The 27,800-nt window shown below is 42.0% G+C and overlaps 1 protein-coding gene across 1 annotated transcript in view; it reads right to left on the bottom strand.

Annotated features, from left to right (window-relative positions):
• Positions 1-1,575: 1,575 nt before the first annotated feature.
• Positions 1,576-27,800, bottom strand: part of LOC309694596 (junctional adhesion molecule-like) — a 271,132-nt gene continuing 244,907 nt past the window's right edge. The window contains exons 3-4 of the mRNA XM_082514792.1: positions 3,917-4,249; positions 1,576-3,678 (exon numbers count right to left, since the gene is read on the bottom strand). Of these exons, the coding sequence (XP_082370918.1) occupies positions 3,479-3,678; positions 3,917-4,249 (533 nt within the window). The 3' untranslated portion in view covers positions 1,576-3,478. The remainder of the gene's footprint in view (positions 3,679-3,916; positions 4,250-27,800) is intronic.

Here is a 27,800-nt window from a genome sequence, read left to right as displayed (position 1 = left end):
CGGTATCTGATTCAATGGTTTATAAGGAAGCGAATCATTCGTGGAGTGTTTTGATGGTGACAGCGAACCACTGATCATTCTACTGAGAGATTTGGAGCCAGCGAGGGATAGAGGAGGTTCTGTTGTGTGGGAGAATTTTGAGTTGATTTTTGTCAATCGGGTGGGTTTTACAGCTTTGTGTTCTGGCCGTTTACTTTTGTTTTGTGCGTGTTTATTATATCTGAAAACGGGAAAAAGGTAAAATGTCAAACATCTGCTTCCATAATATAAATATCATTAAATAACTTTAGAAAAACTTCCACTTGATTCTTTACATGTAATGTTGTAAAAATATATTTTTTATTGTTCAATTAATCTGAAAATGTTAGTCTGCCAAATGTGCAGCAATTTCATTTATTTATTCTCTTTAGCTGATAGTTTGTGGGGCCCAGGTAGACTGTATAACTGCATCTCTACCAGTTTCTCTGCACTCCAGCCTCCTCTGGGCCATGTGAAGGGAGGAGAAATTATCTCCACGAAAAGGAACAGGTTCGGCCATCGCACATTAGAACAAATTCTCTTTTTAAATAAAAATGGAAAAGGGTTACTTTAAATGCATCATGTTTTTAATTTGCAAGTTCATAAGCATTTTGCTTTTCCATTTCTCAATCAATTCTACCCCCAGGTAAAAATATGTCTAATATAATATTATTTATAAATACACCCGTCTAGCGATTAAATGCATACGTGCATGGAGGCAAGACCTCAAATTCAAATTCAAATTCAAATTTTATTTGTCACGTACAGTCACACACAGTACGATATGCAGTGAAATGCTTAGACAACTGCTCGTGACCTAAAGAAAAAAAGAAAAGGCTATGAATAAGATAGGAAATAAATATGAAAAATTAAAAAGGGTAAATTTAACTAGGAAGGAATAAAATATAAATTAAGGTTAAAAATGAAATAGCTGTACAACACAAATTAGAATGAACGGTAAATTTAACTGGGAAAGAATAAGATAAAATATATAAATTAAAGTTGAAAATAAAATAACTGTACAACAAAATACACAGTATAGAACTATATAAGAATGTATGAAGAAATATAAATAAATAAATACACAATAACAGCAGCTGCACAAGTATTAACTGGAAATGAAGAATATAGTGACCAGTGTTGTGCAGTCCACATTATGTCTTGTGCAGTGCAAATATGCTTAAAGTGATTTAAGTGATGAAGTGAAAACAAAGTCCAGAATGTCCAGTGTGTGTGTAAGAACTATATGTGTGGGTCAGTACTGTGTGGTGGTGTGATTGAGAGACCGTATCGCCTGCGGGAAGAAGCTCCTCCTCAGTCTCTCTGTGTTGGTCTTCAGGGAGCGGAATCGCTTTCCTGACCTCACAGCAGAAGCATACTGCATAATGTGTTGTACATTATTATATGTAACGTGGTATTTTTCAATTATTGTATTTACCAACATCAAGAAGTCACAAGCAAAGAAAGACCACACCATGGTGCATATTTAAACAAGGAGAGTTTACTGGTCAAAACTATTTATTGAACAAATAAAACACATTTTCTTAACCACCAAAAAAATACACGTTCAAAGCAACACAACAGCGGCCCAATATCAGACAGGATTCCACTCTGTAGAGTGGGCAATCATAATGAAGCGGTTGGTTTTATTTTGTGGATTCAAGCTGCTCTTCATATTTTTGGCCACCAGATGTCACCAGAGAGGACTGTGTTGAAAAGCTTCGAGTAATGAACCGTTTTTCAATACAAGCTTCAGTGCTTCAGAAAGCTTCATTTGGCCATCACTACTAGCATGTATCCCGCAAGGAAACCCACCAGAAGCCTCTCCCACTTGCACTGTGCTCCTGCAGCTTATATTACCTCTGGAGGGTAATTGGTGGTAAATGAGGGCAGATGAGCAGCAGGTGTGTCCTAAAGGAGAAGGCAGGGGCAGAGAGAGACAAGGGGAGGGACAAGAAAGAAGGAGGAGGAGAGGAAGAGGACAACACCACGCCCACACACTGCCACAGCCTCACAGGATGTAACACCTCAGTATATGAGAAAAATCCACAGTGTTATTAACAAACACACAGAGACATCAAATCTACATTTAAATCTGTGGTGACATGTGACATGATAAACTTCACATGATTTATCTTCTCTGCCAATGACACAAATTAAAAAAGGAATAATTTAAAGTGAAGAAACGAGCACAGCATCCCAGGCTGAAAAGATGGTCTCCAAACTGATGGTTCACAATCCTTTTATTGAACAGCCTTGAATGTGATCCGTAAAAGCTAGAAAATGTACACAATAAAATTACCATTGGTAACTCAAACCTTTAACCTTTTTCTTTATTAACCCTTTAAGACCTACCATAGAACCAAGTCCACCAGAGCTTATATTATATTTTTACATGCTGTGGAGCCATTTTTGGGAGCATTTCAAGTTGCTATACATCAATACAACCATTACAGCCTTAATTTTAATAATATGTATGCATTAAGTGTACAGTAATTACATAAATTGCAAAAAAGTGCAATAAACTACAAAAAAATTGAACATCGTTTTTGTTTTTTTAACATATATTTCTAGTTAGAGAAATTTAAGAGGCTTATCCCTCAAAACTGTAAATACAAAAAAGTTGCACAAAATAGTTTCCCACCACAGGAAATTTATTTTAAGTGTCTTCATAGTTTTATTTGAGATACACCAATTTTTATACACTGCAGGAAAAACGAAAATAAATATTATAATGCAAATTTGCAAAAGAAACAGCATATGCATCAAAATAAACTATTTCCAGCAGTGCAATATGAGTCCTAAGCATCCCAGAAACGACACAGAAAGTCATAAAGTCAAACATCATAACTTTTAAAAAGACCAGTATAGGCTCATGAGGCCCTGATGGTAAAAAACTACATTTCCGCGAAAATGACATCACTTCCTGTTTTGGGCAGGTCATGGCGGACATGCGGTAGTTTGCACTGATGGACGTAGGAAGTGTTACAAACAGCTGATCGGATCGGTGGGGGGGGCGCGCCCAGGACGCCAAACAGGCTAGGACCGCCACTGCATGCAGAGAACAACATGAACACCATGATAAACATTTAACTGGCTGTGAACAAGAAGGTGAAGCAAAGCTGATGATCTGAGGATAAAAGTGAATGTCTGAGAGAGACAATAGAGAGGCTGAGCACACACACTACAATATGTCTTTGCAAACACATTTGATTGTGTGATTACAGAGACACACGGAAACATTTCACTTACAGTTTTGGTCATTTTGTAATTTAATAAATATCACTGTGTGGATTCTGCTTAAGCAGCCATTAAAGATAAAACTGAAATAAACATACAGTGCTGTGGGCCTGCTGTCTGTGCTCAGTTCTTCTGTTTCTGCAGGATTTTAAACACTGACAACACCCAGGACTCTGAACAGCAGCAACTGACTCAAAGCTGGAAAAAACCTCTGAGACATTTAAACCTTCTGCAGGTCAACAGGAGGCTGGTTTGTTTCCTCACTCTGCTGCTGTTGTCTACATCTGTAGATACAAAAACCAACAAGAAGCACAAAAACTGAGAGACTTGCTATTAGTCCATGCCTCCCTCTGCTGACCCCATCTTGCTTCTTCCCTCCATATTTGTTGTCGCCATCCTTCTCTTGTCCTCCTGTCTGACCTGCAGGTGAGAAACAGGTGTGAGGTGTCAGCTGTCAGGTAGGTAATGAGTGAAGAACAGAACAGAATCCATTTCCTCTTCAAACTGCTGTCAGACATTATCTACTGCACTCTGATCACATCACTCAGACCAGCTGCTTTCTACAAAGTCTCATCAACAACATCTTTACAAACAAACATCAACAACCAGGAAGCAGCTTCACCTCTGATCACACACACACTCAACTCTACTCACTCACCAGGAGGAACAACATGAAGGTGGATGATGCTGATGCGCTTCAAATACTTTGTTCCTATCTGGACAACACGACACTCGTATGTTCCAGTGTCATTAATCGTCACATTCTTCAGAATCAAAGACACGTCTCCATCCTTCATTTCTCTGTCCAGAAGATCCACCCGGTTCTTAAAAGATGGATGCTGGTTTTCTGGAACAAAGTAATCATCCCGGTACAAAAGCACATATTCAGCTCCCAGGTCAGCTCTGCTCCACTTTACAACTATGTTGTTGTTTGGAGCTCGACATGTCAGAGTGACGTCCTGTCCAGATGCAGCTGTGATGTTTTTCTGGTCTGAAAGAGGAAACAACACAGAGCAGAGAGGTTAAAGGTCAAAGTACAACTGTTCATTTCTACAGCAGCCAATCAGAGAGCACTGAGCTGGAGAAAAGTAAACATTACATAGGAGAGACTAAACTACATTTATTTATTATGTAACTAGTTCAAATTTTTTATTCGCCACATGCAGTGACAGGTTGCCCTGCAGTGGAATGAACCCGCCCCCCGACCTTACACACACAACACAGACATCACATGGGGATACAAGTCAGAGAACGGTTGCATTACAGAAAACCACTGAAATGTACACTACAATGGGAAAAGTACAAGAAGAAAAAAAGAGACCTCTACTCATGCTGGGCTACAGGAGGACAGCATGAGAACAGGAAACCAAAAAAAACCTCCTCTGCACAGAAAAGCACATAAATGTCCACAGCACAACATTATAGAGCACGTGACCAGCAACAGGGTTGGGTAGGGGATAAGGCGTAATCCCAGGCAACACAGCAGCCATCCTGCCACTGTGCCGACTCTCCAGCGCGGGCCCAGACCCGCCTCGTGTTCCCTCGTGTTCCCGTGTTCTTTTATGCGAGCAGCTCAGGAGAATTTCAAAGCTGTTCTTTAACACTCCGACACTGGTCTCTCGATCTCCCGTTGGAGAGCCGCGAGCCTCCCCATGATGGTATCAAACTTCTGTTCCGTGGTGTTGTCATTCTTTTGATTCTGAGACCCCACAACTGCAGTGAGCCGTTCTGCAATGTGATCCAACTTTCGCTCAAGGGTGTCTGTCACGGACCGCCGGGGAAGACCGTGTGTAGTGAGTGGAGGACCCAAGAGCAAACAGAGGTGAGGACACAAAACCGGACTTAACAGAAGGCGAGCCTTTATTTAGGGCCGAAAACTTAAGGAACAAGGCAGCAAAGCAACTGAGGGAAAACCTGAACATAGACTGGGAAAACTATGGCTAAACAAAGTACAAACTAGGACTAGTTAAGGCTGGGAAACTATGACAAGGGGTAGGGGAGATAACACAGACGACGCGACGCAGACTACATGAAACACAGAGACTAAATACACATGAGGGATGATCAGGGGAAGTGGCCACACATGGGATCACAGCTGACACACATGAACCTAACGACAGGACAGGAGGGTGCAACTGAATACACTGACAATGAATACAGACTTACAAAGTAAAACAGGAAACATGGAAATTAGACATGACAAGAACTAAACATAACCACGCATACAGGACTCATGACCCAGGGAAACTTAGTACAGGGGAGATGACATAACTGACAGCATGAACTTGACAGTACAAGACACACAGACATAAACACACGAAGGGCAAGGGAGACATTGCAGACGACACAACGGTGGTGGGTCTCATTAGCAACAGGGATGAGACCGACTACAGAAGTGAGGTGAGACGCCTGGCCACTCCTCTGACCATTGACGGAGCGTCTGTGGAGAGAGTGAGCAGCACCAAGTTCTTGGGTGTGCACATCACAGAGGATCTCTCCTGGACGTACAACACCACAGCACTGGCCAAGAAATCACAGCAGCGTCTCTTCTTTCTCCGCAAACTAAGAAGAGCAGGAGCACCAGCCCCCATCAAGTACACTTTCTACAGAGGCACCATCGAGAGCATCCTGTCGAGCTGCATCACTGTGTGGTTTGGAGCCTGCAATGCGTCCTGTCATAGAACCCTCCAACGCATAGTGAGAGCTGCAGAGAGGATCATTGGTGTCTCTCTCCCCTCCCTCCAGGACATTTACAGCACCCGTCTCACTAAAAAAGCCCTTTGCATAGCGGCTGATCCCACGCACCCAATGCAAAGCTTCTTCAAGCTGCTGCCGTCGGGGAGGAGACTGCGGAGTCTCCAGGCCAGGACCAGCAGGCTGAAGGACAGCTTCATCCATCAGGCTGTCAGGAAGCTTAACTCCCTCCCGATTCTGCCCCCTCTCCCCTCTCTCCTCCACGGTCTCACTGAACTCTGTCACACACACACAAACACACACACACACACACACACACACACACACACACACACACACACACACACACACACACACTCTCTGACTCACTCACTGGCCTGCACCAGTTACCAGTCACTTTGTGGAGCATTGGACTGCCATTACCTCATAAGACTTTGTTATTACACTTTCTCTTACCGTACATTACTAAATCTCCATTTGCACTATTTGCCTATTTGCACTACTCTGCCTGGTTTACACTCAATGTCACTTACCCATTATATTGTATATTGTATAGCTTTCTTGTTATATGTAAAATTGTATTTATTTAAATTTTTACTTTTTAATTATTTTACTTGCATTTTTAATCACTTTTATATTTAAATATATTTAAATGTTCATTTGCTATTTATCTAGGGATTGAGAGTAACGCAATTTCTATTCTCTGTATGTCCTGTACATGTGGCAGAATCGACAAATAAAGTTGACTTTGACTTTGACTTAATGCAAGGGTAATATATACAAATGGCTGGACTACCTTAGAGAACCTAAACAAACAATAAACATCAAAATAGGCTAAACATAACACACTGGGTCACACGACCCAGGACCATGACAGGTGTCATTGTGAGCAGGCCCCTCTCTGATGTATCCCACCATATGCTCAATGGTGTTAGTTTGAGTCTTCACGGCAGCTGTAAGCGTCTCCAAGGTGTTAACCATGCTGCGTTCGGTGTGAGAGGTCGCGCCTCGTCCCATCACTTCAATTCCAGCGGTCAGCCTTGGGGGGGTTTGACCAGCTGGTTTCGCTCTCTTATTTCTCCGATAAGTCAGGGCCAAGCCAGCTTCGATCAGCAAGAACCCTGTTATCATGGTTCCGAATCATCTACTCAGTCATTTGCTTCATTCACCCATGCACTTTTTTCTATGTCAGTCATTTCTATCTAACACACATTCACACCCTCATGGATGCACCAGAGAGCAACTTGACGTTAGTATTTTGCTCAAGAAAATTTTGCCACGCAGACTGAAGAAAACAGGGATTAAACCAACAACAAGTAGGTGACCCGCTCTATCACCTGAGGTACAGCCACCCCCTTCTTTAAGTATTTATGTCTTCAGCTCTAGACACACTGACAGTAATATTTGATCAGTGTGACCAGTGACAGCAGGTTATGGTTCACTGAGTTCACTTAAAGCTGCAAACAGATTGGACAGACAGTCCAGTTTAATTTGATGCGTTTTAAATAAAATAAAATAAAATATACTGTTTGATGGGCAGCACAGTGGTTAAACACTGTTGCATCATGGGAGGAAAAAGGTCCGGCTTCCTCCTACAGTCCAAAGACATGCACTCAGTGGGGTTCGGTTAACTGAAGATTCTAAATTGTCCATATGGTGTCTGTCTGTGTTAGCCCTGAGATAGACTGGTGGCTGGTCCAGGGCGTACCCTGCCTCTCGCCCTATGACAGCTGGGATAGGCTCCAGCCTGCACGACCCTGATAGAGTATGGATAAATATATTGATAGCTAAAGGTAACTAGCTTGTTGTATAGAATTGCATTTTTAATAATAATGGATTGCATTTATATAGCACTTTTAGGACCCTCAAGTGCTTTACAATTCCACCATTCATTCACTCTCACATTCACTCACTGATGGAGGCAAGCTACAGTTGTAGCCACAGCTGCGAGGGGCAGACTGATAGAAGCGAGGCTGCCATATCACGCCATCGGCTCCTCTGGGGACAAAACGACCGAGACTGTCCGAGCCAGGGCTCGAACCGGCAACCTTCCAATTACAAGACCAACTGCCAACTCTGGGCCGTGATCGCCCTAGTCATTTTGAGTCTTACGTTACATTACTAGACCAGTGATTCAATCATGTGTATACCATGACGATTTTAGTTAAATGATATGGAGTACAAATAATATTTGCATAAAAAATATATATAATTACAATTAGTACAATCAGAAAATGACACGAGAGAAATAGTACATGTACATAAACATGTACTTAAATACTAATGTATACTCGGTCGTTGTTTCTTTGGGCAAGACACTTCACCCATTGCCTACTGGTGGTGGTCAGAGCACCCTGTGGCGCCAGCCTCGCCTATGTCAGTGCGCCCCAGGGCAGCTGTGGCTACAATGTAGCTTGCCGTCACCAGTGTGTGAATGTCTGTGTGAATGATTGAATGTAGTGTAAACCAGCGTCCCCAACCTTTTGTGTGCCATGGACCAGTTTATGCCCGACAATATTTTCACGGACTGCCCTTTAAGGTGTCGCGGATAAATACAACAAAATAAAACTAGTACCGGTACGGAAAAAAAGAAGATTTATTCATAACACACATGAAAAGACCCAGGAAAACCAAGTTAACGATAAAAACAATAACAAAATAACGCTGAAAACCAATAAAAACCCTGAAAACCATACATTTCAAACCCGAGCCTCAACTCTCGCGCCCAGTACGAAACGACTCACGGACCGGTACTGAGGCCCGGGGGTTGGGGACCGCTGGTGTAAAGCACTTTGGGGCCCATAGGGACTAGTAAAGCGCTATACAAAATACAGGCCATTTACCATTTAATGTATAATAAGTATACAGTATGTACTTTCTTACATGTCAAGATGATGTTTTATCTTGTCTGACAGGAATCTGATTCCATATAAAGGATTTCACCCTAAAGCAGTGCTGCTAACTGATTAGCATTATCACACCGGCCAACAAACTGAATCAATTTGAAAATTATTCTTTAATATTAAGTTAAACAGAGTCAAACTCAGTTTAGTTTCTAACAGTTAAATCTCACCTGCAGAGACGAACAGGACAAACATCAGCGTGGAGCAGAGCGACGCAGTTACAGCAGACATGTCCGTGTTCTCTGTTTCTGCTGATCTGACTCTTAGTTTGTTCTGAGTCTGTTGGTATTTTCACTGAACAACTGAACCTGAGTCTAAACCTGAATACTAGTTTAAATTTAAGGTTTAACTAAAGATCAAAATTTGCCTTATGGCCGTTCGATCGATCTCAAAATGTCTGACTGTGAACTTAAGGAAGTTAAGCCACGTAACGTTGTGACGTGTTATGTTGTGACGTGTTACGTTGTGACGTGTTACTTTGTGATGTGTTACGTTGGACCGTATGCAGATCATAAAGTCCATTGTTAAAAAAGAGTTCACAAAATATAAAATATATAAAATCTAAAGCAGGTCTGAGAGTTTAACAGGTTCAGTTGTTAAATGATCTCCACATCATCTATCATCAGGTACTATGACTAAAGGCCATCTGTTAATCCAGAACATTAACATTAACAATCTTTTAATCTACTCAATCTCACAGACTTCAGTCAACCTGTCAGATTACCTAAAAGACTGAAAGACGTCATTTTAAACACTTACTGTTGTTCTGAAGGATCTGAAACCCTCAAACTGTCTTCTGATCATCAGGATGGAAGAAAAATCCATATAAAGATAAAAAAAAAAAGTGTGAGGCTGGTATAATCCATCTGCTTTCTCTGTAGGTCAAAAGAAACTACTTAAGGTTTATTCAACAAAAGCATTTTTTACAGTAAACAATTCAAAGATAAAAGACAAAATGTAACAAGTTAATCTGTGTGTAAACTCCACTCTGTACGACAAAAACTGAACAAACGTGCTAATATTTCCCTTTTACATCCCATTTTTACAGATACATCTTCTGACATTCACATTGTCTAACATGACAGTCGTGTTTAAGTACAAGGAACTGAACATGTAGATGTTTAGAGACAACCGTCAACTCTGTCTTTCAGTGAATTGAAATGAACTTGTTCTAATGAATAAAGTCAAAAGTCATGACCTCCTGTGTGGCTGTTCTGGAGAACTTTGTCCACCTTTGATTGTCTTTAAGTTGTGTTGGAGCCACAGAGAGCAAATCTTTGTTCTTCATGGAGAAGTAGTGAAGCTGTTTGGACTTTTCTATGAAACATCAGTGCAGGAGTCTCTCAGTACATCTGTTTACAGTGAGGGACAAAGAAGCAGCAGAAAACATGGAAAAGACGAGCAGCAGCAAATACTCTGCAGGGAGAGAGCATGCCGCTGCTGCAGCACTTCCCGGAAATCACATGACTTCATACTCTTCAGTTGTTGATCTGATTATTTGTTCTTTTGTGATATTGAGGATTTTTTGTTTCCTGTTGTTTTATTTTGGTCTGTTCTTCCTTGTATCTCATGTCTAGTTCTACTTCCTCTGTCTCTGTGATTGGCTCAGCTGTGCTCCCACATGTTGTCTCAGTCTTTCTTGCTCTTTGTTGTTCTCTCTCACAGCTGTGTCCCATGAAGGTTACAATTTAAGATGGTGATGAGAAGATGACGCCTCATGGAGTGTGTGGCACATTCACTTTACTCTGTCAACACTGTGTTGGTGTGACACTGAAGTACACCATCTGTTGGATTAAATAATCATTGCAGACAACCTGGATAAAGAGTGAACTAAAGTCATTCATTCTGACAGCTCTGTACCGTGTGTGGGTTTGAAATCAGCCCTGATGGCTCGTGTAACGTCTGCTTGTAGATCAGCTGATCACAGCCTGGAAGCAGCTGGAGCTCACATAACAAATCATTCTGACTTATTTCATTATTCCATGCTGTACCTCCTTTTTTACTTTTTCTTCCTCTCAAAGTGTCTGGTTATCAGTAATTATCTATAATTTACTGAATAATATGTGGAATATAAAGCAGAAGCTGTGGATGACTTACTGTAGTCAGTTCAGGAGAATCCTCAGAGTTTCTGCTCCTCATCATGATGGAAACATGAAAACATGTTGATGCTCTTTGAGCTGGAATCAGTCCAAAGCAGCCGTGAGTGTGAACCAACAGACATCATTATAATAACTCTGACACGAATCCTGATAGAAATCCTGCTCACTGACCTCTCTAACTGTAACTCTGTCACTGACACATCTGCCAACATCTGTTCCTGTAACAGCTCAGAGGAGGAGTTCAGCTCTTTCTCTCAGATTATTATCAGGACAGTCAGAACAGGAGCAGAGTTTTGGTAAATGTGGCTGAAAGCACTGTGAAGTCATGCAAATACCAAACCTGAAACTCACCGATGGTAAAGTGGACACATGTGTGACCTTGAGGATTGTTTGCAGATGTCTATGAGGTCTGTGTGTCACATTTTCAGCCGTTATTGAAGGTTTTGCTTCAAGTCAGTTCTGTGAATTCAAACATGGTGAAGGTGGTGATTTGAAAAAAAAAAAAGCTGTGAACATCCAAAGATGAGAGGAGCTCATGTCTGCTAACTGAAGTGTGGAGAACACAGATGCTTTAGGGAGAAGTGTAAAGGATCCATGCAGAGAACAACATGAACACCATGAAGAACATTTAACAAGAAGGTGAAGCAGAGCTGATGATGTGAGGATAAAAGTGAATGTTTGAGAGACGTTAGAGAGGCTGAGCTGTTTTGGTCAGTTGGTGATTTAATAAATATCACTATGTGAATTCTGTTCGCATGGTGAACAGTGACATACAATTTTATCACTGCTCAGTGACAAAATTGTATGTTCTATTCTAACATCCTCATTCATGTCAAAGTTTCTTGAACAGAAATTAGATCTAAAGGTGACGTCTTGTGAATTCCATCTTTGCTCCAGCTCTGTACTGTGTTCGTGTTTGAAATCAGCCGTTATGTAACGTGTGCTTGATCAGGTCACAGACTTTGAGGATTGTTGACAGATGTCTATGCGGTTTGTGTGGAACAAATTAAACAATCAAAGATGAGAGGACCACACAAAGTAAAAGGTCAGAGGAAAGCAGAGCATGTTTTCATGTTTGTTCAGGTTTGCTTAATGAAGTTTAGACAATAATGATCACACTGATGATCTGACAGTTTCCTTCTGGTCCCTCCTCTGAGGTCAGAGCCTGAAGATGTTTAAATCAGAAACTCTGAAGGTCTTTGAGTGTGGAGAGAGTAAAACATGTGACATCAATGTCTCAAAGTCACAATAATAATAATAAGTTTTCATCTTTATCAAAGTCACATCACCAGTGGCGTGTCTAGAAAATTTTGTTGGGGGGGCCAGGTAGGGGCACAGATTTGGAGAAGGGTGGCAGATGTAATTGGCAGATAATGTTAAAAACAATTCTACCAACCGTTAACCATAATTCAATAACCCTATAAACCTAATAACCGAATGCACTTTTAACTCTTATTAGAATGAGATTTTAACCACTACGGTGCAAAGTTTTTAGATACTGCATTGATAAAGTACAAGAGATACAATCAGTCAGTGTTTATTCAGCAGTCAAAGACATCAATATTTGCATAGTATTTTTACTGACATGTAGAGCACACATGTTTTGGGCAAAAACATTTTTGAATATTAAAATACGAACATTTTTAACATACAATTGGCAAATTAGCCAATGCCTGTTAAAAAAAAAAGATAATCTTCTCACAAACTGGTGTTTGATTTTGAAACAGGAAAAAAGTGGGGAAACAACTGAAAAGACTAACATTTGAATAAAACCTGAGAGCAAGTAAATACTTTCTATGCTGCCTTATGGTAAACTTTGGTAATATTGATAAAGAACAACACTGGCTGATGATGAAATACAGTCAGCTGGCATGGTGACACTGCCAGTATTAACCTGCAGGGCTGGACTGGGACAGAAAATCGGGCATTTTGACTACAGACCGGCCCACCAGGTATTAAAGCCATAAAGCCTTTGAATGAAAACAAATGCTGTTGTGACAGTGATGTACAGTCTTGTTGGTATATGTATGATTTCTATACATTTTACGTCAGATAAAAACTTTGTTCACAAGATTCAGATAATTATTTAATAAAAGCTAGATATTTTAACTGAGAATAAAAAAGAAAAGTATTTCTTTGTGCCCCCCTCTCCCTATTAATGCCCTACTTGGCCCCCTGGCAACACACTGCTAGACCCGCACCTGCACAGTTACCAGCTGTCAGCTACATAAAAAAAGGATCCTGGTGTTATTTATCTCTCAGAAACAGTTCATAACTTCCCTTCAACTCATTCATGTCACCTAAAAGGTAAACCTGTTTCTCCATCACCTGTTCAGCTCTGATGGTTCAGTAAGGACATCTCCTGGTTTCATCTTCATGTTTCCCTCTCATCACATATCCAAACCGACATCATGACCAGCAGGTTTACAGCTGTGGCTCCAGCAAACATCAGCTGATACTAGAAATTAATATTAAATAAATTCTAACAACAGCTGATCAAGCTTAAACGTGCTGCTTTTGTTTAGCGCGACATCTGCTGGTTTCCTGTTTCTGGTGCAAAGTGGGCGATAAATAAATGAGAGAGAAAAGCTGATCATTGATCAGTTTCATGATTGAAGTAGCAATAGAAGAGCGGGGGGGAGATAAGAGAAGAGGTAGCTGTAAATACAGAATAACTCCAGCTTTGTGTCTTTTTCCATTCTAGCTAAAGTCCGGGACAAACTGCGTCTCTTCTCAGCTCAATACGAAATGCGTAATATTTTCTCTGATTGAGGGACCATTCCATTTTTTTAAGGAGCCGTTGGCAACTCTACTAAATAACCTTATGAATAAAATAAAGTTCACTATCAGTAACATCATAGCAACCGAACAGCTGTATAGAAACTCGTCATGCTAGCTCACGCAGTATGAGGCATTGTAACTGACTGTAAAAAGTCAGCACAACAAAAATGAACTCCACCTAAACTTGGTTTATATCTGACCCAGATAGACTGCAGGTCATAACTTCTTACTTGAAGTTCAGTTCACCTGACACTTGGACCAGCGGCCACCTCGGGTCTCTCCTCCTGCCTCACCTTCCCTCATCCACCTGTTGCCTCTGTGGAAGCTCCGCCATAGCCACCACCAAACAACTGAGTTATTTTTACACATCGGCCAAGATCTGGCCAATCCACCACCTCCCATTGTTCATGCCGTTACAAAAATAAATAAATAAATAAGTCATCAGCCCACCATGCAAACGTCCGATGGCTAGTCCAGCTATGTTAACTTGTTAATCTTTCGCCGAAAAAATGTTTTCTGCGGTGCCGTCTTTCGTGCTTGGCTCTCCTACCTTTGCTAACATGATGTGCATAGTGCAGAAGCCGGTGCTGCATTCACTTACCCTCGGATATCTGAGCTTCACTGTGAAACCATAATCGTACATTTCATATTTCATTAAATTTTATTGTTTTAGTGGCCACTCTGGTTGGGGGGTCAGGCCACCCCACTGCACATCACATGTTACAAAGTGCTGTCCCACTGCTGTGTGCACCATACGAACATGTGACACCATCGCAGTGTTTAAGTGTTAGAGTGAACTCCTCATCCTCTCCTTCAGTCTGAACCAGGAAGTGATGTCAGCACAGATCAGAGTTTTTCCTCTTTAACTGAATGCTGTAGGTGAAACATTTAGAGGACACCAGTCAGCTGCTCTGTGATTCCAGTTTTTACAGATTCAAGAAGATCTGAGGCCGACTCAATGATCTGCTGTGAGAACACACTCACATGTGACAGAAACCCTCAGAGACACAAAGTAACATTTTAGTGTTTTGTAATAAAGTAACACACTGACACTGATCACAGCTCCACTTTCTCTGAAAGCAGCTTTGAGCAGCAATCAGCAGGATTCTGGTGAACAGCTGTTCAGGTTTAGGACGGAGCTCAGACGATCCTGGTCACACTGAGCAGCGACTGTTTGCTCATCTGGACTCTTTGTGTTGTTGTTTGTGTGTTGTTGTTTGATAGCATCACTGTGTCATATATCATGTACTTTATCTGCTTTATACTTTTCTACATAGATCATAACTAGTTCATGTAGTTGTGCTCTTGCACTGATTGTTGTGTGTGTGTACTTGTGAAGCAGCACTGGATCAATGCATACAGTGGGGCAAAAAAGTATTTAGTCAGCCACTGATTGTGCAAGTTCCCCCACTTAAAATGATGACAGAGGTCAGTAATTTGCACCAGAGGTACACTTCAACTGTGAGAGACAGAATGTGAAAAAAAAAATCCATGAATCCACATGGTAGGATTTGTAAAGAATTTATTCGTAAATCAGGGTGGAAAATAAGTATTTGGTCAATAACAAAAATACAACTCAATACTTTGTAACATAACCTTTGTTGGCAATAACAGAGGTCAAACGTTTACTATAGGTCTTTACCAGGTTTGCACACACAGTAGCTGGTATTTTGGCCCGTTCCTCCATGCAGATCTTCTCGAGAGCAGTGATGTTTAGGGGATGTCGCCGAGCAACACGGACTTTCAACTCCCGCCACAGATTTTCTATGGGGTTGAGGTCTGGAGACTGGCTAGGCCACTCCAGGACTTTCAAATGCTTCTTACGGAGCCACTCCTTTGTTGCCCGGGCGGTGTGTTTTGGATCATTGTCATGTTGGAAGACCCAGCCTCGTTTCATCTTCAAAGTTCTCACTGATGGAAGGAGGTTTTGGCTCAAAATCTCACGATACATGGCCCCATTCATTCTGTCCTTAACACGGATCAGTCGTCCTGTCCCCTTGGCAGAAAAACAGCCCCATAGCATGATGTTTCCACCCCCATGCTTCACAGTAGGTATGGTGTTCTTGGGATGCAACTCAGTATTCTTCTTCCTCCAAACACGACGAGTTGAGTTTATACCAAAAAGTTCTACTTTGGTTTCATCTGACCACATGACATTCTCCCAATCCTCTGTTGTATCATCCATGTGCTCTCTGGCAAACTTCAGACGGGCCTGGACATGCACTGGCTTCAGCAGCGGAACACATCTGGCACTGCAGGATTTGATTCCCTGCCGTTGTAGTGTGTTACTGATGGTGACCTTTGTTACTTTGGTCCCAGCTCTCTGAAGGTCATTCACCAGGACCCCCGTGTGGTTCTGGGATCTTTGCTCACCGTTCTCATGATCATTTTGACCCCACGGGATGAGATCTTGCGTGGAGCCCCAGATCGAGGGAGATTATCAGTGGTCTTGTATGTCTTCCATTTTCTGATGATTGCTCCCACAGTTGATTTTTTCACACCAAGCTGCTTGCCTATTGTAGATTCACTCTTCCCAGTCTGGTGCAGGTCTACAATACTTTTCCTGGTGTCCTTCGAAAGCTCTTTGGTCTTGGCCATGGCGGAGTTTGGAGTCTGACTGTTTGAGGCTGTGGACAGGTGTCTTTTATACAGATGATGAGTTCAAACAGGTGCCATTCATACAGGTAACGAGTGGGGGACAGAAAAGCTTCTTACAGAAGACGTTACAGGTCTGTGAGAGCCAGAGATTTTCCTTGTTTGAGGTGACCAAATACTTATTTTCCACCCTGATTTACGAATAAATTCTTTACAAATCCTACCATGTGAATTCATGGATTTTTTTTCACATTCTGTCTCTCACAGTTGAAGTGTACCTCTGGTGCAAATTACTGACCTCTGTCATCATTTTAAGTGGGGGAACTTGCACAATCGGTGGCTGACTAAATACTTTTTTGCCCCACTGTATAACTGATGTGCACATGTCCAACAGAAGAAGGTCGTCATCGTCTGTCCTGTTTCCTTATTCTGTCATTATTGCTCCCAGAATTGTGTTATTATTTCAAACATGTGAAGTTGAACTCTGACACATAAAATCAAACAGCTCAGCAACCAGTCACACATTTAACTGTAACGCAGCTCTTTGAGTGTTTGAACCTGCTGTTGTGTTGCTTTTGTGTGCTGGTGTCACAGATGGCTGCTGCTGCCGTGACAACAAACACACAACCACTGTCATGTTGTCTGATTTAAAGGACATGAAGAGAGCGGAACAACACAGTTTATTTTTTCAATACGATGTCACAATGATGCCATAAAGAGTCACAAAATCACACACTGCATGAAAACATCTTAAAATCTGAAATTTTACAGGTTATAAAAGCCAAAGATTTCCAGTTCTGCTCCAATCATGTGGGTAAATATAATAAATACAAAGGTCAAAGGTCAGGGTCACGTGAGGACAAAGCTTTAGTTTCCATCTCCAAACATTAAAACAATATATTAGTCATTGGAGGACATGAACACTCTTTGTTTGAGCTTTTTAAAATATTATTTTTTCAGTGCAACATTATGTGACTTCACATTGACATAAAGATGAATATACTGCACTAGATTTACATATTAACACTGCTGACATCAGCACATGATCTATAAAACCTGATGATGTCATCAGGCTGACGTCAGCATGATGCCATAAAGACATCATGAAACATCAGTAGTAGAGCCCTCTTGTTATCTCCTGTAGTCTGAGTGTAGCCATTATAACAGTGAGACAGCACTGCCACCATGAGGTCAAACTGGAGCATTGCAGGTAATAATTCTCGGCCTGAACACTGTTGGAACATCAGATTTGGTTTTATCAGAGTTAAAGGCAGTAATTAGGCTCCAACCTTGTGCAGAGGCTACACCTGATGTTAATAAAAGTCTTTCTATGCAGCCTTGAATAAATATCTGTGTAATATCAGCGCTTTATGCTCGAGTAGAAAAGCTATTAAAGTGGTCCATTTACCATATTTAATGATTTGGGGATGAGACAAACTCCAGGCTTCATACCTGAACCAGCTAAATGACACTATTTGACTTTTTTATTATCACAGTAGATACCAAACATACGTTTGTACCAAAACTGAATTCAGTTAGCTGTTAGCTTGCTTTTCGTGTAATACGTACTATTGGTCATTTTTACGAGTCCCATGATTTCTAATCAGTCGGGAAAAGGACAAAGATGGCAGTCAGTGGACATAGTGGATTAATGAGCTAAAGACACGATTTATAGGTTTCATGGTCTGACTGTGTGGATGCTGAGGGTATAGCTGTCTGATATTCTGATTTTTCTGATTGTCTGTCACAGTCGACATTTTGTTGGAGATGATGTATTTGAATGTGAAATTACTTTAAAATTTTGACAAATTTGACAAAATATAGTTTAACATGAATTTTTGAATCCATGTTCACAGACTGTGTCTCGTCAGATTACAAATTTAAATTAATAGTTGAGAGCAGTGAGTTCAGTTAAGTCCACGTATAGAGTATTTAAGTCAGATGGACTGAGAAATCTCAGTGTGGACCATGATATTGATTTTTTTTAATGCAGTAAAATAATTCCTTTATTCCCACTGTTAGCAGTGTTTGATTTAGTGTTTTCATAAAAGCCTATTTCTTGTGTGTATATTAGTGCTCAGAAGAACAGACATGTGGTTTAAGGCCTAGACAAAAAAAATCCTCCTCATCAACACTTTTTTGTTTGTCAGGGGACATTTGTTTTGTAATAATTGTTGTTCTTTTGATATGATTTGCAGCAGGCCATAGTTTATTTAACACAGTGGATGGTGCAGCAGAGATACCTGACTCAAAACAGGACACTCTTTCAGGGCCAGTGAATGTCACCTCTCCTCCAGCTACAGGTAGATATGAGCAGCACTTAGATGAATTTTTTGATTTTGCTCTGACAAATATGTAGCTTGCTATCGCCAGTGTGTGAATGTGTGTGTGAATGGGTGGATGACTGAATGTAGTGTAAAGCGCTTTGGGGTCCTATGGACTAGAAAAGCGCTATACAAATGCTGGCCATTTACCATAAAAAAAAAAAAATTAACATTTTAGAAATTCAATTTCCTGATCCATTTTTGATCTTTTCTATCACTTTTCCCAATGTACCTGCAATTAATTCCAGATCCTTGTCTCTGTGTCGCTCCGTGTACCTGGCCTGTACCACCACAGTCGCTGTCTTCACAGTTTCCGCCCTCCGTCTTTCTTTCACACAATGTTGTGATCATAGTCCTAGACCCTATCTTTGCATGTGATTAGCTACATTAAAATGAAGGCCTACAGAATATGACATAAAGTCATTGTGAGCTGAGATTCTAGGTTTATCCAATTGTCACAAGAAGTCACCTCAGGGACAGTACTTGTTGAGAGTCCGAATCCGAAGAAGATGTTTCGGACTCTGGAGGTGTGGAAAGTGACTGACCTTAGGTACCGACCAGAGGGCACGGGTCACACGGGTGGTGGGTGGGGTGCAAGGGGTCACCCATGATGACAGTGGTTTTCCTGAGAATGGAGGACATGGCAATGGCCTCCATGGGTGGCAGAGGGCAGCCAATGTTTTTCTTTTGTGGGGTTAATTACCCTCTGTGCAGCCTTTCTGTTCTCAGTTGTGGCCCCTGCGTACCTAATACCCAGGCAGTAGGAGAGTACGCTCTCCACTGAAGCACAGTAAAAGACTCGCAGCAGCTTCCGGTCTGGGTTATTCTTTCTCAGGACAAGGAGGAAATGCAGTTGCTCCTGGGCCTTCTTTACCAACATGTTGGTGTTGTGAGCCCAGGTGAGATTGACAGAGATGTGGCTGCTGGACTCATGGACTGTTTGGGGCCAGTTGATGAGGAAATATTTAAATCAGGATCAGGTTTAAGGTGGTCCAGTTTGGTGGTAAAAATGTCTGGGATTATGGTGTTGAACGCTGAGATGTAGTCCACGAAGACCATCCTCACGTATCTTTTCCTGTGACGGCTATAGGTCTGTAGCCATGACCAGGGTGCTTGGAGGGGCTTTTTTTTCCTGAGGGGATGTAGGCAGGGAAGGAGCAGAGAGATTCTGTCAGATTGTCCTAGGTCATGGAGGGGTGTCAGTCTGTAGGCCTGCTTGATATCTTCACATGATTCAGTGTCCTTACCCCTCTGGTAGGACATGTAACATATTGGTGGAATTTGGGGAGTACAATTTTCACACATGCCTGATTAAAGTCCCCAACAATGATATGGACACCCTGGTTGCTTTCTGCTCTGGTCGCACCTTTCCTTACAGGAGTATTTGGTGTGATCTTGATGGTGTAATGTCCAGCTTGGTAACTCCACCTAGGCATTGGAGATGTTTGGATGGAGCCAAGATTCAGTTACAATTCAGTTTCAGTAGATAACACTCCCAGACAAAACAGTTACAGTAAATTTCTGATCAACTATAAAAATATTTTTGATGATGTTCCTGTGTATTATGTTGTTTCTATGTGCTGTATTTTTAATAATAAGTTAAGCACTTTGTAATAGATTCTTGTCTAAAAAAAGTGCTATATTAATAAGTTTTAGTTACTTATTTACTTCACTCATCACCTACTTGACAGCTGACACCCTACATATGTTTCTTACCTTCAGGTCAGCCAGGAGGAACCAAATGGATGGATCTGTTGGAGGGATATGTCTGACTGATTGTCGTAGTAGTTTGTTTTGTTATTATTGTTGTTAATGCAAGTATTACAGTTGTTGGTTGTGCTATTTCACTTCCTGTTTGTAGAAAGCAGCAACTTCCCAAGTCTGATGATACCTTTAACCCCTATTCCAGCTGCGAATTCACACATATAAGTGAATATAACAACTTCTCTTGGCTCTTGGTGAAGGCGGTCGCACTTTTTCTCCTCTCCTCCTTCCCCTTATCTTCCCTGCTTAGCCTCTTGTGTCCTTGTCTTGTCTCGTGTGCATTACTTTTCCCTCGAACAGTCTCTCACTGTCGTTCTCTAAAACCTAAAAGAGAATTATGGATTTGATCAACTGGTCTCTGAATGCTATTGACACCCTTTTCTCAACGAGAAGTCTTGGCTCGGGAGAGCCCGAGTGCCCTGGGGGGACTTTCCCTGCCGAATACACGATGGATGGGTGGCAGACCTGGAGGATCTTGTGCCTGGCGGGACTGTCGATCGAGGACGCTGAAGATATCTACCTATTCGGAACCATGATAACAGGGTTCTTGCTGATCGGAGCTGGCTTGGCCCTGACTTGGCCCTGACTTATCGGAGAAATAAGAGAGCGGAACCAGCTGTTCAAACCCCCCCAAGGCTGACCGCTGGAATTGAAGCGATGGGACGAGGCGCGACCTCTCACACCGAACGCAGCATGGTTAACACCTTGGAGATGCTTACAGCTGCTGTGAAGACTCAAACTAACACCATTGAGCGTATGATGGGATACATCAGAGAGGGGCCTGCTCACAATGACACCCTTGAGCGAAAGTTGGATCACATCGCAGAATGGATCGCTGCAGTCGTGGGGTCTCAGAATCAAAAGAATGACAACACCACGGAACAGAAGTTTGATACCATCATGGGGAGGCTCGTGGCTCTCCAATGCGAGATCGAGAGACCAGTGTCAGAGTGCTAAATTTGGAGCTGCTCGCATAAAGGAGAAATCAACAATATTCAACATATGGACACCACGGCGCCAGCTGCTCAGGCCCAAGGCTGGAGCCCACCAAAACAGCTCCCTGATAACGACTGTGTGATGACTATTCTTCCCATCCCACGCAAGGCCACCTGGGTTGGCTGGCAGACTGTTTACTTAGCCTGATAGAGCGAAGGACACTGTCTCAGCTGAAATCTGGACACGCACACACATACACTTACACTGATAAGCACGCACTCATCCCCCTCCCTTTCCAAACGCCTTCGATGCTAAACCAAGGCACAATGTACATTTCAATTCCTTTAATTTTAAATATGTTTATATTGTCTATCCTGTAAAATAGTCAGATGTCTATTCATATTAATGTACAGAATTCACCTGCTTGCTGCTACTACTGCACATTCACCCAATGTATATACTACATATATATATATATATATAATGTTTTTCCTCTACACCCCCACCCCCCAATTTTTTTGCACATGTCGAGGAGCGTGTCAGGCTACATTTCACTGTGTGTTATACTTGTATAACTATGCATGTGACAAATAAAGAACCTTGAACCTTGCTTGTTTCCTGTGGGGGAAGACGGCGGGTCTGTGTGCCACGCTGAAATGGTAGTGCTGTGTAGGACGACTGCTGTGTTACCCCCCACCCCTCTATCCAACCCCTGTGGCTTGTCACGTGCTCTAATGTTGTGATGTGGACATTAATGTGCTCTCTGTGCAGAGGAGTTTTTTTTTTTTTATTCCTGTTCTCATGCTGTCCTCCCATAGGTGCCCAGCGTGAGAAGAGGTCTCTTTTTTTCCTCTTGTACTTTTCCCATTGTTGTGTAATTTTTTCAGTGTTTTCTCTGTAACGCTGCCGATCTCCGACTGTATTCCCATGTGATGTCTTTGTTGTGTGTGTAAGTCGGGGGGGGGGGGGGGGGGGGGGGGGGTCCTATTCCTCTGCGGGGCAACCTGCATGTGGCCAATAAAGCATTCATTCAATTCAATTCAATAAGTGCACAGGGTACCAGGTTTGCTCGAGCCCAGGTCCCTGACAGTACCCTGCATGCTGGACGCTGTGCCGTACATCGACATGCAGGACCCTCCGTTGTGCTGACTTCCTGCTCGGGCAGAGCGGGTCCCTCCGGCGTCATTGCAGCTGCAGATGATTGAACAGATGGTAATGGTGGTGTAGACGACGGGACCGGCGTACCAGCCTGTGAATTTACCAGCTGTCCGGGCCGGTGAGCAGCCTTGATTGGAGGGAGGAGGTGGAGTTAATTAAGAAATGTGTAATACCCAAGGGGAAACCACAAAGCCACTTTCCCACAACGTGATGAACCTCTTCCCCGGGCATCTCCAGATAAATGAAATAGCTGCGGCTAAATAAATATTTACATGTAAACCAAATGAATGGCCTTTTTTATGTCTGTTTTTGTGATGTACCAAGATCTGAAAGTTTTATTTATTTATTTTAATGAGAAACTGAAGTATAGCAGAAAGCTTTGTGAGCTTCTCCTGGTAATATCCTAGTAAAAGTAATAGTAAAAACTAAATTTTAAAGTGTCTTAATACATGCTCAATCAAGCAGTTAAGTAAATCTCCAAAAGCTGATTCTGTTCATCTGGATGTAACGTTTTCAGTGGGAGAAACGTTTTGTCACTCATCCATGTGACTTCTTCAGTCTCAGTCGACTGCAGGATTCCCCAGTCTTATAAACAGTATATTTGCATAATGACTGAAAACAGCCCACTGAAGTAACAATGATCTGGGAGGTCAGTTCTTGATCATTAACCCTTTAGAACCGATAGGAGCGGACACGCTCCATTTTGCGTAACTATTTTTAAATCCCGCTAGCACTGCAACCACGTGAGCTAGCGCAATAATTTTTTTTACATATGAAACCGGAGGAATTGTACTTACATCTTATGCCATCAGTTTGTCCTCGGTCACAGTTTCCTTCCACATATAGCTTTGCAAAAACTGCATAAAAAGTGCTTGTAGCAACAAAAACATAATATTCCAGAAACGCGCTTTGCCGATCCGATCAGCTGTTTGTAACACTTCCTACGTCCATCAGCGCGAACTATCACATGACCGCATGACCTGCCCGAAACCGGAAGTGACGTCATTTTGCGGAAATGTAGTTTTTTGCCATCGTGGCCTCATGAGCTTATACTTGTGTTTTTAAAAGTTATGTTTGACTTCATGACTTTCTGTGTCGTTTCTGGGATGCTTAGGAATCATATTGCACTGCTGGAAATAGTTTATTTTGATGCATATGCTGTTATTTTGCAAATTTACACTATAATATATTTTTTCGTTTTTCCTGTAGTATATGAAAATTGGTGTATCTCAAAAATAAAACTATGAAAACACTCAAAATAAATTTCCTGTGGTGGGAAACTAGTTTGTGCAACTTTTTTGTATTTACAGTTTTGAGGGATAAGCCTCTTAAATTTCTCTAACTAGAAATATATGTTAAAAAAACAAAAAAGATTTTAAATTTTTTTGTAGTTTATTGCACTTTTTTGCAATTTATGTAATTACTATGCACTTAATGCAGACATATTAAAATTTGGGCTATAATGGTTGTATTGATGTATAGCAACTTGAAATGCTCCCAGAAATGGCTCCACAGCATGTAAAAATATAATATAAGCTCTGGCGGACTTGGTTCTATGGTAGGTCTTAAAGGGTTAATATACAAATTCTCAAGACCATTGAGAACAACCACTGACCAAAGCCCACTGACCAAAGCACACTGATCAATGGCCATGAGTACCATTCACAGAGAGTTGAAAGCCATTCCCCAACTCTCTGTGAATCGATGACACAAGGATCCAGGCCCACACAGACGGTGCGTAAATCATGGGAGGCCACATCACGGACAGGAACAGAGACACAGATGGGCCGTTTAGACAGGAATAGGATAGGAATCCATGGGAGGACGTTGTATCCCCGTCTACAAGACTGTGCAAAGGAGGTATATGCTCTCTGCACTGGTATGTCATCCTTTAGGTTTATCACCATTTTCAGATCAGGATTACAACCAATATTGTTCCCATCCCACTCAAAGACCCTGCACTCATCAAACAACATTCTCTGGACAATCTCTTTTTGTTCCTCTTCCAAATGATCAAGATTCACTGGCGGATACCACGACATTGGGAGAGGTCCAGCTGACTCTACCATTATCTTGCGAACCGTTATTGCAGGTGGGCACTCGTTTGAGGCCTCAACCTCCACAATACGTTCAACTGGCTGTAAGGTGCCCAGGGCAATCTTCCTTGTCAAGATCATATCATGTTTGGTGTCATTACTTAGAGCAATGGTGATGTATGGGTTAGCTGGATTCTGTATTTCAACTAACCCCGTCAAGACATAGAACCGCTTTAGGGCCTGGTTGCCCTCATCATCCTCAAACAGCACTAAACAATCAAGTGGATTCATGGTTGATGGAACGGGGCACTTTAACCAGGTGACCTGTTCAGGAGGGATAATCACATCCCTTTCAACTGTTCTCAAGTACCCTTGTGTAATGTTTGGCTCTACTGTCTGAATGAAGCTTCTGACCACCTCACCATTCTCAGGAGGAAGACAGATGGCATTACACAGCAAGGTAACAAGAGTAGGTATCAACTGCTCTAGTTGCTCCTCAATGATCTGTTCCAAGACATTGAAACCGATCAATGGTTTGTCCACAGGCAAGGTACTGACGAGGACCGGAATACTGATGGAGAGGCTGGGGTCTTCACCCCCCGGTAAGTTGATCATGATGGGTACCCAGCCATCAAATTATATGGTTTCCCCGTTGACTGCGCAAACTTTCAACTCATCAATTTCCTTGATGATTTCAGATAGAGGTTGCATGACTAAGTCAGGCAAGTATCAGTCTTTCCAATGTTTACTTATGATGCAAACTTGAGCACATGTGTCAAGTACTGCTTTCACTGCTAAGCCATTCAAATTGCAATGTATGAGAGCTTTCTTACTGATTAGCTTAGCAACTGCCCCACGTTTAGTGTGGGGTGCCATAACACCAGACGTAGCGAGTGCCTCACCCTGCTGCTGGTTAACTACTTCTGATGTGACTGGCGAGGGGAGACTTGGTTTGCTACTGTTAAGGTTAGGTTGGGTCCCATATGAAGAGGACCCACTGCTTCAACCCTGTCACCCGGTAGAGAAACTGCTGTGGTGTCTCACTTTCATCTTTTCTGGCACACATTAATTCTTGAAAGAGTTCTGTACTATTTTTCTCTCTCAGGTGGGCATGGAGAAACCCCTTCAGTTCAAGTACAGTCAAATCGTCTTTATTGATTAACATATCTTTAAAAGTTCCAGGCCTTAATATCCTGAGCACTCCACGAACTATCTCTGCATCAGGGAAGCCTTCTCTGCGTCGACCTCTTGCTGACCCAGGCCCGCAGGACCCACCGTCTTAGCAACCATGGATCAGTCTCGGCTCCAACTTTCAGCTCGCATCAGCTCCCGTCCTGGTCCCAGATGTCATTTTTAGTAAGTAAGGAAGACAGCATGTGTCTCTGTATTCCTCCAGATTGTGTCTGAGTCTGATTTATTTCACACAAACAAATGCTATATAAACACTACCATGAGCTTTCAATATATAATTCAGCAGGTTCCTCATTCACATCAATTACATTTACTTATTTCACATCCTCAGTGAAATATACTCTCTTTACTGGTTCATTTTCTCTAATTAACATCTTCTTTCATAACAGTTACTTTCCTTAATCATATCAATAAACACATCACATTGTCTTCTACAGTGTCTTACTGGCTAAACAGTTCAATAACAGTGTCAGTTTTGGCCGGCGATCATAGGTTCTGTCCAATAATATCCCTGGTCTCCATTAAAAACAGCAAAACAGTAAATATATGACTAGGGATGGATACCGGTATCCGGTGCCATGATGGCACCGGTTCTGACATAAACGGTAGTAACCAGACCGAAAAGCAGCACACATTTCGGTGCTTTATTTCAGTGCTTTTTTTTCCTGAGCTGTGATACACTTTAGATTCTAGCCAATCATTTTACGTTTCCGAGGATAGTAGGCGGGCCCAGGTACGTACGTTCTTTTAGATCAGAGCTACAGATTAAAAATGCCCAAGGCGAAGCGGTCAAAAGTCTGGCTGTACTTCACAGCAAAAGATGCAAACTCAGCAGCCTGCTACAAGTGCTTTAATCAGATACTGCAATACTGTCAAAGGAGGTAACACCTCAAATCTGATGAAACGCCTGGTGACGCATAGCGTTTTTTTAAAAGCCGAGAAATGCGCCGTATTTGATAGCTTGCTGAGACCTCACACCGTGTACATCTACTGCAGGTGTGGTGCCTGTTATCGGACCCGGAATTAGCAACATCCCCCAAAAACACGAAGAGTAGAGTCCTGGCCCCTAGCCCTGCCAGTGTAGCAGAAATGATGACGGACGAAGATGGCAGCAGCAGCCGTTCTTCTCTGCATGAGTAGCTTAATGTTGTTCGTGTGTAATTCATGTTGAGTACGCTAACCATGTTATTACATTAATGCATGTAAGGTGAACTAGCAAACATCATCATAGCTACATGAGTATAATTCCCTCGAAGAACAGGCAGTGGTTTTCTGTCACTGGTTTATTTGAAGACTTCTCTCCAAAGCTACCGTGAAAACTATACAGCATTAACAAAATAAAACTCGGCGTAAGACACAGCACTAAAAATAACACTGTACAACAAACACGATTGTGAGGAGAAAGTTGTTAGAAGGCAAAGAAACTTACAACTCAGATATCTATTTTTTACATGCGCATGGGCGGTCACTGCTCAACCGATGTGACACAGAAAAACCGCCCAGGGCATTCAGAACATCCTTTACCTTTATTTACATGTATACTTAAAGCAAGTTTCCACAGCAGTAGGAGTGGCATGTATGGAACTGATAATTTTTCCTTAGAAGGACAAAACCTTTCGCTTATCTGCTGAAAAAGGAGGTAACTTTGTATGTATAGAAATTCAGACATTCCCATAAAAGGAGAGAGAGAGAGAGAGAGAGAGAGAGAGAGAGAGAGAGAGAGAGAGAGCGCCAGCTTGTCTGTTAAAACAGGAGGTATGGTATCGTATGTCACCGCATTCCTCTACACATATGGCTTCAATCTCTTTTCCTGTGTTGGTTCCAATTCACAAGCTCTCACAGGGGTACCACAACAACATCATCCAGGTAGAAAACAGCATATGCAATTTGAGGAAGCAGCTACCGCTCCGTGAGGTGCTGAAAAATGGCCGAGGCTTCAAATAAGCCGAACGGAAGTGTGACGAATTGGTACGAACCATACAGAGTGGAGAAGGCCGTTTTTGTCTTTGGGCTCTGCAGACAAGGGAATCTGCCAGTAAGCGTTGGTTAAATCCAGCATCA

The sequence above is a fragment of the Aulonocara stuartgranti genome (assembly GCF_965226115.1).
Source record: "Aulonocara stuartgranti genome assembly, chromosome: 3".
NCBI classification, from domain to species: Eukaryota; Metazoa; Chordata; class Actinopteri; order Cichliformes; family Cichlidae; genus Aulonocara; species Aulonocara stuartgranti.
The sequence above is the reverse complement of the archived record's forward strand: the minus strand, read 5'-3'. Positions and strand labels throughout refer to the sequence as shown.